We start from the raw sequence: 12,483 nt of genomic DNA on the forward strand, positions 1-12,483 counted from the left end.
GAAGGGGGCAAAGTTTTCCACAGCAGTGAAGCTGCGGGTGGCACTCCTCTACCATTACATGGCTCTTGGATTTATTCTGTATCCTATGAAATAATAAGTTTAGGACAGGTATTTACTAAAAAGAAAATTATACTTCTATCTAATGGAATAAAACGATGGAAATATGTTGTGCTTGTATGTTCTGCCATGCATTTATCATTCAATCATCAACGAACAGGTTTTTGGTGCGTAGGAGTATGTATGCTCCTTGGTTCAAAGAATGTTGACAACTTAACTGGGGCTTCCCACATTAAATAAAAGAGAAAATATATTAGAAGCCGGAAATACGCTTTTTCTAAAACCTAAATTGACAATATATTAGATAAAACATGGTGCAATTAAATATTACTTAAGTATTCATCTGTACCTGTATAAACTTCAGGTTACTGTAAATACTTTTCTCAAAGATACAACTACTATGCTGCCCTCTATTACACAGACCTATGACTAGTTTTGAGTTACTCCAATTTGTCAAACATCACTTTATCACATTACACTTCTGAATGTCAAATCAACCATTTTCCTCAATTATATGACAGTCAGAGTGTATATATTCTTTGCTGATGCTGTCAAAATTTTAGCCAGCAAAAGTTAATCTTACATGAATACTGCAGAGCCATAAACAGTATACTTTGTCTTTTAACAGAAATTTCTGAAGTCACAGGGTGAAGGACTTTCATCCTTAAGCCCCAATGCCACTTGCTGGTTGCTCTTCATCACAGTAACAGCTAGACTAGTAACTCAATGATGAACAAATTGGATGCAGTGCGTGAGCATTGATTTTATTCTTCCTACCAACCTAAGAATCAAAACAGAAAGGTTGTTAAACAGAATAGGGAATGTTCAGAATGGACCGTGTGGGTCTTTGCTTTTTATCTATTATGTTAATACTACTCTGTCAATGGACTGAACATGTTCAAGGTATGTATCTATGGATGCTAATTTAATATATGGGTATAAAATCACATGAAGAAAAAGATCAGGATTCAATCAACATTTGTCCTTCACTTTCACTTTTTACCTATTACCTATTACCTTTTACCTAATAGAACCTTGAGATTCTTTACAATCCTTAATTGAAAATGTTTTTAAGATGGAAGGCACAAGAACAGCTTTAGATATGCATAATCCATAGTTTACACTTGATAGTTCATAGTGATATATATTTCAGAAAATATGATCTTAACCATCGAAATGCAGTCTGCATTACACATTTTCAAGCTAATATAGGAGAATTTGGTCATCGGGGTGTCAAAAGAGGTTTATGTTCATATGTTAATCATAATTTGTTAATATGTTATGTTATGTTAATCATGTAAGTGCATACTTAAATGATTTGAGAAAAAAACATTCATTTAATTTTCTACCTTTAATTAAGATGTTCATATCCATTCTTTTTTTAAAACCAATAATCCCACATGACATGCATTATCAAGGAATCTTTACTAACATATTGTACTGCATGTCTTTTCTTTAATGGTGATTTCAAAATGTAATTCATGTTCTGTGATTTATAACCTTGAATACTATTAAATAGCAATTTTTGATTAATAATAATAATTATTGGACCTGTTTTTTGGGGAAATATTTTTATATTTGAAAATTCTAAGACTGGTTGATTCCACTGAATCATTGATAACGCACACTGCTTTACATCTGTTGGAAAATAAAACTTATGTCAGTAACTGTATTATTTACAGCATTTTTATTGTGCATATTTATCAAGGGTGCCAATAATTCTGGAGCCCATATTAGGTTCTATTCAAGATTTTATGTAGACACAGGGTACACAACTGGGGTGCACAATCTATGGTATCATCTGCTATTCCTTATGAACATGATTAGTGCAATGAACGATTTAATAACTTTGATTCGCATGAAATCCATTTTACGTGGTTGCACACACAACTGTCATTCATTTTATGTTACATTTCTGATTTAAAAAAACAAACCCACAGTTTTCTCCCTAAAATCTTTTTAAAACTTGAGTTTACAATTTTATGACTTTGTGAATGACCCCGTTTACTAAATAATAAGTGAAATCTTAGTCTCATCTCCTAGCTGACATACTGTAACATTATTTTGAGTGGGATATTATGAATGAAATCCACCAGAAGAACAGTGCACATGCACTGCATGAGTGGACCTACTGTATGTCCAAACTACATACTGTAGGGGCCACATAATGATTATTGTTTTTTGTAATTATCATTATCGGCTCATTAATGGTGTTGAGTCTGTGAATTTGGTGATATCCGTGACAGGCCAGTGCGAGAGCGGTCAGTTCCAGTGCTCCAACGGCCAGTGCATCGAACAGAGCTGGAGGTGCGATGGCACCAAGGACTGCCTCGACGACTCCGATGAGCTCAACTGCCGTGAGTTTCTCAGCAGCACACCCACGCGTACCCATACGCTTCCTGTTTTTACATTTTATTTATAATTTACCTTCTTAAACAATACGCATTTAGCGAGCCCGTGCTCTATCGGCAGAAATGTTCATCTATAATATCGTTGTGCTTATTGCGCCCTGTGCCTTTCAGCGCCCCCTTCCTGCAGGGCAGGGGAGTTCCAGTGTGTCACCGGAGGCGAGTGCATCTCCGGCCTGTTTGTGTGCGATGGAGAGGAGGACTGCGCTGACGGCTCAGACGAACAGAGGACCTGCGGTACGCAGCGACGAGACTCCCGTTATCGTGACCACGATCGCTTTATCTATCACAGCATTGCGCCTGCCTAGCAGCTCTCCTCTTCCAGAGACTATAAAACTGCCCCGATGCAGACGGTGATAATAAACCAGCCCTTGTGACCAGATTGTATCCAGTGTGGCACAAGATGGTTTAATGTCATCTTTTATGATGAGAGAGCCTGTACGGCCTCCAGGTGTACTTAGTGGAAAATGGATGCAATGCCTATTATAAGATAAGTGGCAAGAGCAGTCTGATGGAAGAGTTCATTAGAGTGTATATTGGAAAGGGAGCTGTATCAGACTGGGAAATGCTTGACCTACATGGTGAGTAGCACAAAGTGAAAGCCACTCCACAGAGTAGCATTTTATCTTCTGTTTTATCTTCTTGTTATGGTGTATAACAGTACCACACATGACCCATAACAAATGATCATTAATGACCCCAGCATCAGGGCCTTGAGGGTACTGATTCTGTGCCCTTTTGTGTTCTCCAGGTGGTCGTACTTGTAACCCGGACCAGTTCACGTGCCAGGAGGGCCAGTGTATCCCGATGAAGTACAAGTGTGACCGAGTGCAGGACTGTATCGACAATTTAGATGAGAAAAACTGTGGTAATCCTCCTTGCTCAAAAAGCTTCAAGAGATTCCTTTTGGTCTCCACTCTGTTCATTACCCTAGGTCTAAATGTATTAAATTATGCTTTTCTTTATGGTTTTTGTCCCTCAGCATTTATCACTCTGGGTTTGTCACTCAGTCATTTATTTGTCTTTTGAAGTATGCTGATGTTGCAGTGACATTGAGCAATATTTATGACAGCTAGCTTTTCACTCCTATTAAAATGAAAAACGGGCAATCTCATGTATGCCTATTAAAGCGCAACAGAAGTAGTGGAGTGTAATAGGGGCTATAATATTGTAAACCTCGCCATAACTCCTACTGTTCATAATGGTATGCTAAAATACCTCATGGTTTCAGAGTGATAATTTTGCGGTAACCACTTCCCCCATGTCACACAGTTCATTTGCCATCAGGTACAGGGAAATGCTTTTGCATTACTCATCAGGATCTGAAATAAAATACAACAAACTCCAGAAGTAGATTATATAGAGGCCACAATGAACTTGCACATTCTTGCCCTTGACATTAATTTACCTCGTATCTCAGGTGATTACAAGATGGTTCACGAAATGAACCTCATAGGAAACACAGTCATTGCCTGGGTAATAAGGAAGTGCATAGGAGTCAGATATTACCAGAAAGTAAAAGGTCCAGTGTGATGTATTCCAGAATACCCCAGCTGCACTGAGAAGACCTGTGCCAATGGAGCATGCTATGACAACTCCCAGCACTGCAACGGGATCCTGGACTGCAGAGATGGGTCGGATGAGAGCAACTGCAGTAAGTGCCAAACAAACCAGTAATCACTCCTGGTGGATATTTCACAAACCAGGATTACTGGGTTAGCTGGATAACTGTGTTGACTATATAAAAATGCTATAGTAAAATATGAGCTATTTTTACCTCAGTCTACCTAAGTCATCCTGCTTCGTGAAACAGGGCCCTGTATTCTCCACCAGTGGCACTTCAGAAGAAACACCATTTGTCCTCTAAATGGAATCTTCACACATCTTTTAATATTACTCTGCTTTTGTAGATCATTACATTACATTACATTATTGGCATTTGGCAGACGCTCTTATCCAGAGCGACGTACAGTTGATTAGACTAAGCAGGAGACAATCCTCCCCTGGAGCAATGCAGGGTTAAGGGCCTCACTCAAGGGCCCAACAGCTGTGCGGATCTTATTGTGGCTACACCAAGATTAGAACCACCGACCTTGTGTGTCCCAGTCATTTACCTTAACCACTACACTACAGATCGCCCGTGTTATCACCGTTATCTACTTTGTAACCAAAATTAACCCAACATTATTAACATCATTGTACCGCTAGTAGCCTAAGAAAGTACAACAAAATGAGTGATTTTAAAGTGTCTTTTGACCTTCTAGGGGATTTGGAAAGGAATAGGATAGGAACAAAAAATGCGCAACTAAGGCAACATCCTCGGATCAAAATACCAGCAAGACCACCAAACCCCGGCAAAGCAAATGATGACTCATAACGACGCTATGAGTTACCGCTAGGGGTTATACAGGGGGTGTAAATGCACTCTGCTTTGTGTCGTGCCTAACCACCCCGCTAGCTGTCAATATCCACGACATACCACAGGTTCTCATTCCACAACACTTAATTCATCCTCACCAAGAGCAATAATCCCATTTTGGTATGGCATAGTTCACATTCAACTTTTGCTGAATAGTTTTGCTATTAGTCTGAAACCAGTGATAACAAATAGATTAATATTATCTAATTTGACTGTGGCAATGTTCAACCAAAATCTCAAACAAGCAGAAAAATGTAGCATTTCTCATGGTCCTATTGGTTTCTCTCAACAGCACAGCATTGCCCCCTACACCAGTTCCAGTGCATTAATGGTTATTGCATCACTCTGTCCTTTGTCTGTGACCACTGGGATGACTGTGGAGATAACAGTGATGAGGAAGGCTGTGGTGAGTAAAATGAGGACACTGACAACAGTTCAGACACATCCACTTCACTTTGTTGCAAAATTATTTTGCATGTTATTGCGGCTATATTTATGCATTTTACGTACAATTCCAAAAAGAAGAACATTTAAAATTTTGTTCTTTGTTTATTACGATTAGAATTGTAAAACGATAAACTGTTCATTGTAAACTGTAAAAAATACATAGAAAATTAGAATTTTAAATAATTTGGTTTGAGTTTCCTTTTGAAAAACACTTAGGCTTTCCATTAATAGTGAAAACTCAGTATTCACTTGATTCAAAATTAAAAAGGTTTTAACCTTAAAAAGGTTTTAACCTTAAAAAGGTTTTAAACTTAAAAAGGTTTTAACCTTAAAAAGGTTTTAACATTAAAAAGGTTTTCTATGGGACTATAGCGAAAGCATAACTTGAATGACCCTGATCATGCTCCCTACAATCCCCAGAATATCAGAGCTGCAGTGGAAATCAGTTCACCTGCACCAGCGGCCGGTGCATCAGTCAGGAATGGGTCTGTGATGGCTTCAACGACTGTGGGGATTACAGCGATGAGAACGGATGTGGTGAGACTCATAGGCAGAAAGCACAACCGGGTCATACCTTTATCACACCTTGCCCTTTTCTGCTTTTTCCTATTAATGTTTTATTTTCTCTGTTTGTAATCAAACAATTAATGCGGTCAGAGTGCAGATTCTCAGATTTTATTTAATACGTACAATGTGTACACTCAGTGAGCACTTTCTTAGGTAGACTTGTACACCAGCTTGTTAATGCAAATATTTAACCAGCCAATTGTGTGGCAGCACCTAAATGCATAAAAGCATGCAGACATGCTCAAGAGGTTCATGTCCCACATACATTGATGCTTAAAATCTGAAATGATACCATATTTTCCATAAAAAGGTAAGTTAATGGAGTTCTTTGAGTCAAAGTCATATGCCAGTTGGTAAATTATCTATGCGCACTCTCATGACTAGTATAAACTTAGAACATGTCAAAGTCCTGATTTATCAAAAGAGACACTGTGTAATGATTTGCTATATTGAGCATTATCATTTCACAGAAACATGTTATAATATTATATAAACTCCTTCTTTTTAGCAGATCTATCCCTTTCTGACTGTATTTTATTTTGTACTAAGTTTCTAAGATTGCTCAGAGCTGTCAATACGACACAGTTGCCCTGTAAGTTAAAATGAAGCCATTTTAAAACCTTGCATGCTTAACAGTGTGAGATTGCAAGGTATTATTTCAGTCATGTGTGAATGTATACAGTATGTGCACGTATGCATTTTCAGATAGCAACTCGCGAGACTGTTACCCAGGAGAGTGGGCATGCCCAGGTGCCCCTCTCTGTGTGCCTATCAACAAGGTGTGTGATGGTAATTCTGACTGTCCCAGGGGTGCTGACGAGACCAATGAAACTGCCCAGCTGACCTGCGGTGAGTTTATACATATTTTAGCAGTAATGCACAGTAATAGAGTTATCAGGACCTTTCAAGATCAGTTACAATAATGGTACATTTTCAGTGAAATGCAAGGTACATTATTGTAGTGAAAGTGCATTGTTACTCATAGCAACACAGTTCTTATTTATATATGCTATTAATTATTTGGCCATCAACCAACCTCTTGTCACCTCAGCCATATGCTTTCTTGTCAGATAAACATTGGGCTAGTTTGTTTGTGGTGTTGGTATGTATGTAGGTGTGTGTGTGTGTGTGTGTGTTCTGTGGGGGGGACATGGCTCAGGCAGTAAGAGCAGTCGTCTTGCAGTCAGAGGGTTGCCGGTTTGATCCCCCGCCCGGGCTGTGTCGAAGTGTCCCTGAGCAAGACACCTAACCCCCAAATGCTCCTGACGAGCTTGTCTGTGCCTTGCATGGCAGCCAATCGCTGTTGGTGTGTGTGTGCGTGTGTGTGTGTGTGTATGAATGGGTGAATGAGAAGCATTAATTGTACAGTGCTTTGGATGAAGGCGCAATATAAATGCCTGCCTTTTACCATTTTTGTGTCTAAAATACATTATGTATGCATGTAAGTTACAGACTGCTGTCTTAAAAGAATGAAGTTTCATGGGTGTGGTGTTTTATTACAGAGTATTCCTCAGGTCAAGGGATAAGGCTGTACACTTTATTATTTTATTGTTTCTCCTCTTAAGTGACTCATGACTTGCGTTCATTATTATCTTTTTTTATGACGTTGAGGAATGGCGGAGCCAGGCGCGACTAAGGGTAATCCCTAGTAAGCGGGCACGCGAACGTGTCCGCCACTAAACCCCAGGAGGTCCAGGAAACGAAAAACAACTCGGAGACAGCTCCGATCAAATAAAGAAAATAGCCCCAAAAAACGGCTAATGAAAATAAAGCAACCCTTAAAAACCAGGGCGAATAACACAACCAAAATGAGGGCTAAAAGGCAAGCCCTGTAACCCTGGACCGGGGATCCCCAAAATAAAAGTAGAACCTAGTATAAAAGACTAGGTAAACAAAATAAACAACCGTGAGTCACAGCTCCGGAAAACGCACAAACCAAAATACATACCGGGGACAACGTCCCTCACCCACAGACTCACACGAGCTGAAAACAAAAGAGAAAAAAAACTAAAGAACCTACAGGAAGGTGTTCGCAGTGTACACCCACAACGAGCAGAACACCTTCCTTACCTTTTTTTTTGTTTTTTCTTTTAAATTCAAAACCCAGAACCAGCACAATACCTGACTCATTTAACAGTGAGTCTACCCTGTGCTTACCAGCTTGGTGGCAGAGCGAACAGTGACATCAAAGCGTCGACCGATGGTCAAAGAGGGCTTTAAATACCTTCTGGAGGTAGACACTATTGAGCACCAGGTGAAAATAATAAACCCCTGGTGGCCACAACCGGTACTACCCCCAACCCTGACAGGACCCCCCTTCTAAGGAGCAGCCCCAGACGATCCTGCAGCCCCCCGCCTGCGGAATTCGCGGATGAGCTCTGGGTCCAAAATGTCCCTAGAGGGGACCCAAGAGCCCTCCTCGGGGCCATAACCCTCCCAGTCCACGAGGTACTGCTTACCCCTGCCCACGAGGCGCTCAGCCAGGATGCGGCGCACCGTATAGACCGGGCCCCCTTCAATGAGCCATGGAGGTGGTGGAGGGACCTCCGCCGGGGCCAGCACACTTGTCAGGTAATTTTAGGAGCGCCACGAAATGAGCCGCCTTGGAAAACCGTTCAACCACCACCAAAATAACCGTGTTGCCTTCAGATGACGGCAACCCCGTAACAAAATCTAGGGCCACGTGGCTCCAAGGGCGTCTCGGGATGGGTAATGGCCGTAATAGCCCTGAGGGGGGTTGGTGCGAGCCCTTGCTGCGGGCACAAACCGAACAGGCGGCCACAAACTCCCGAACGTCCTTTTCCATCCCGGGCCACCAGAACCGCCTGGACAAAAAATCCCTGGTGCCAGCCGTGAGGCATGTCCCCACTGCAGCACCTGGGACCGGACCCCAGCGGGCACAAAGAGGCAATGAGGCGGACCCCCTCCTGGATCCGGCTCTAGGCGCAACGCTCTTCGTACCGCCGACTCAACCTCCCAGATCACTGGCGCCACTATCTGATCTCTAGGGAGAATGGGTTGAGGAGTGTGCTCCCTGTCGGTATTATCAAACACCCGGGAGTGGGCGTCGGGTTTCGTGTTTTTTGACCCTGGACAGTATGTCAGAATAAACGAAAAACGCACAAAAAACAGCGCCCAGCGGGCCTGACGCGAGTTGCGTGTCTTGGCAGTTTGTATGTATTCTAGATTTTTGTGGTCGGTCCACACCATGAACGGATGCTCCGCCCCCTCCAGCCAGTGCCGCCACTCTTCCAGGGCTAATTTCACCGCCAGAAGTTCCCTATCCCCCACGTCGTAATTTCTCTCGGCCTGGGAGACAGCGATCGAGAAAAAAACGCACAGGGATGCACTTTTTGGTCTAGGGGCGACCGTTGTGATAGAATGGCGCCCACCCCCAGCTCGGAGGCATCGACCTCCACAATAAATGGAAGAGAAGGGTTCGGAGTTATTAGGATAGGTTCGGTACAGAATCTTCTTTTTAACTCCACAAACGCCGCCTCCGCACGGGGAGTCCACACAAAGCGTGCCGGAGCAGTCTTCCTGGTAAGCGCAGTGATGGGTGCAACCACCGTGCTAAAATTTCTAATAAAACGGCGATAAAAATTGGCGAACCCTAAGAATCTCTGCACCTGCTTGATAGATTCAGGAGTAGGCCAATTCCGAACAGCCGCTACTTTCGCTGGGTCCATTTCGGGTTTTCCCGCAGACACAATAAACCCCAGAAACGAAACGGTGTTAGCGTGAAAAACGCATTTCTCCGCCTTGACAAACAGGCGAGCTTCTAAAAGGCGTGTCAGAACCAGAGTCTGTGTTCAGAGATATTGTTGGAGAAAATTAAAATATCGTCCAGATAGACAAACACAAATTTCTCCAGCATCTCCCTGAGCACATCATTAACCAGCGCCTGAAATACTGCAGGGACGTTGGTGAGGCCAAACGGCATGACCAGGTATTCATAATGACCGGTGTGCGTGTTAAAAGCCGTTTTCCATTCTTCGCCCAAGATTGTACGCATTACGGAGGTCGAGTTTGGAAAAAATGGACGCCGACTGCAGACGCTCGAACGCTGAGTTCATCAGCGGCAGGGGGTACCTATTTTTGATAGTAGCATTTAACCCCCTATAATCAATGCAGGGTCTTAGACCGCCGTCTTTCTTTTTCACAAAAAAGAATCCTGCCCCCGCCGGTGATGTAGACGGTCTAATGAACCCGTTCGCCAATGCGTCGCAAATATATTCCTTCATGGACTCGCACCGACAATGAATAAAGCGCACCTCTGGGCGGGATTGTACTAGGGAATAGTTCAATCGCACAGTCATGTGACCGGTGCAGAGGTAACGTAGTGGCCCGTTGTTTGCTAAATACCTCCGCTACCTTGCTATATTCCCTGGGTACATTAGGTGGGAGTGGAAACGCAATCGCCCCTACCATCCGGCCCTCATCCCCACTGTCAGAAGCCCGAAAAAGGCTCTCGGAGTCCCAGTCAGTGACGTCACTGCCCTCCCCCTCGTCAACGGGGGGATTCCAATCGCAGACTGAATCCCATTCCAGGCTCACCACCTGCTCCTCCATGTCCGGAGTCCTAATCTGAGGGCTGGGGAACCCCCTAGCCTCCTCTTCGTCCAACTCTGAGTCTATGTCAATCTCTATCAGGGGAGCCGTGGGAGTGTGCGTCTGATTGGAGTGGTTAGTGCAATGCGGACCCCACCGGGACACCGGATTGCTCTGGTCTCCCCAGTTTATTTGGGGTTGGTGTATAGTTAACCACACATGACCCAATATGATCGGGTAAGCCGGGGATTCCACCAAAAATAAATAAATACGCTCCCGGTGCCCCAGAAACGGGATCCGCATTACCACCCGCTCAGTCATCTAACATACAACCCCGGACCCCAACGGGCGACCGTCAAGCGCCGTGATGGATTGGGGCTGTGGTAAGGGTTGGACCCGCAGTTTCTGGTTGTAAATCTTCTGGTTTATCTTTCTCAATAGCATTTTCGAAGATTTAGTCAACAGTGTGTTTTTTCTGCCGATCCCAGTGTTTCCTGTGAGTAACAGCTCAAGGTTTACGTAACTGAAATGGTGTGGTTGTCCGGAAATGTACTGAATCCCCATGAGACCCCTATCTCAGACCTGCAAGACATTGGCTGTCTGGTCCAAGTCAGATTTTGCTAATACAGTTAGCCTATGAAATTCTAGCTTCATCAAAGTGGCTATGGGAGAATTCAGTGGAAGTAAGCGGTTCAGTGTGAGCGCTTCCTGGTCTTTCCTTCAGGGGTGGAGCAGTGCTCTGCACTGAGCTGTGAGTACCGTTGTCACCCCACCCCAAGGGGCGGAGCCTGTTACTGTCCTGACGGCTTCATCGTTGCTAATGACAGTCGCACCTGTGTGGGTGAGTCCCTCTTAAGTATGAAAATAACGTACTATAAAGTCTGGCATGCAATCACAACCAGTCATCATAATAAAGTTGAAAGGGCTTTCATTAAATGATGGTGTCTACATGATCAGCAGTATGGCAATGGTACTGGTTGATGGCGATTGGAATTGATGCCCTGGATGTGTTTTTCAGACTATGATGATTGCAATATCTGGGGTGTCTGCGACCATTTCTGTGAGGATCGCCCTGGGACACATCACTGCAGCTGTGCAAATGGCTTCTTCCTGGAACAAGGGCACATTTGTCGGGCCAACGTGTCAGGTACAGGAAGTAAAACAGTCCCTCGCACTATTGCAGGAGTATGTTAAGACATCATCACTCGCGCTCTCCTGCATCCACTAACCTGCAGATCATTCGTTTGCAGTCTTTAATTGGGGATAAAACTGTTTAGAATTATATGATCTGATCTGATCTGTTAATCTGTTCCCTTTCCCCCTCCAAGATGGCCTACCCCAGCTGATCTTCTCCAATGGCCGGGATGTGATGATGGCGGATGTGCACGGGCGGTTTGTTAGAACCCTGGTCCAATCAGTGAACAAAAGTCGGGTCATGGGCGTGGCCTTCCACTGGCACAGCCAACGGGCCTTCTGGACCGACACTGTCAATAGAAAGGTGTGCAGAGATGTGGCTACTGCCTTTGGATTTCATCCACTGGCTTCACTCACCCTAAAGCTGGACAAAGAAAGTAGGACAGTGACAAGAAATGGGAAGAATCGAGTGCCCCCAGCTGTTGAAATTTGACCATCATCCAACCTACAAGCTGTTGGTTCATTAAACTGTACCACGCTGTAATAATAGGTGGTAGTAGGTTGTCTGCGGGTATACAAGGCTAAATTCTGGGTTTATCCCAAAATATCATCAAACTAATTGTGCTAACTCAGTTAGCTGCATAGCCTAAGTTCTAAACAGCCCTGTGTTCTTGCTAGTAGCGGTACATCTGCCTGCTTCATACAAAGCTGTGAGGTGATTGGACGTGCTAGGAAAGGTCAGTTTCAATCAAGGCCAAAGTTTAAACAATTTTAACTTTGATGGCTCTCAACTTCATTTTGAGCTGTGTGCTACACCAGACAGCATTGCTGCCAAGTTGGGTGTCAATGCTTCTTCTGTAAAGATTTTATGGCTTGACGCCATGTCAAGAATTTTTACTG

At 43.5% G+C, this 12,483-nt stretch overlaps 1 protein-coding gene across 1 annotated transcript in view; it reads left to right on the forward strand.

Moving 5' to 3' along the window:
• The first annotated feature begins 786 nt into the window (after positions 1 to 786).
• Positions 787 to 12,483, forward strand: part of lrp2b (low density lipoprotein receptor-related protein 2b) — a 73,849-nt gene continuing 62,152 nt past the window's right edge. Inside the window, exons 1-11 of the mRNA XM_061230442.1 lie at positions 787 to 808; positions 2,304 to 2,414; positions 2,580 to 2,702; positions 3,217 to 3,333; positions 4,009 to 4,119; positions 5,177 to 5,290; positions 5,752 to 5,868; positions 6,604 to 6,747; positions 11,174 to 11,290; positions 11,468 to 11,596; positions 11,778 to 11,947. Coding sequence (XP_061086426.1) covers positions 787 to 808; positions 2,304 to 2,414; positions 2,580 to 2,702; positions 3,217 to 3,333; positions 4,009 to 4,119; positions 5,177 to 5,290; positions 5,752 to 5,868; positions 6,604 to 6,747; positions 11,174 to 11,290; positions 11,468 to 11,596; positions 11,778 to 11,947 — 1,275 coding nt within the window. The remainder of the gene's footprint in view (positions 809 to 2,303; positions 2,415 to 2,579; positions 2,703 to 3,216; positions 3,334 to 4,008; positions 4,120 to 5,176; positions 5,291 to 5,751; positions 5,869 to 6,603; positions 6,748 to 11,173; positions 11,291 to 11,467; positions 11,597 to 11,777; positions 11,948 to 12,483) is intronic.

The sequence above is a fragment of the Conger conger genome, chromosome 2 (assembly GCF_963514075.1).
Source record: "Conger conger chromosome 2, fConCon1.1, whole genome shotgun sequence".
Taxonomy (NCBI): Eukaryota; Metazoa; Chordata; class Actinopteri; order Anguilliformes; family Congridae; genus Conger; species Conger conger.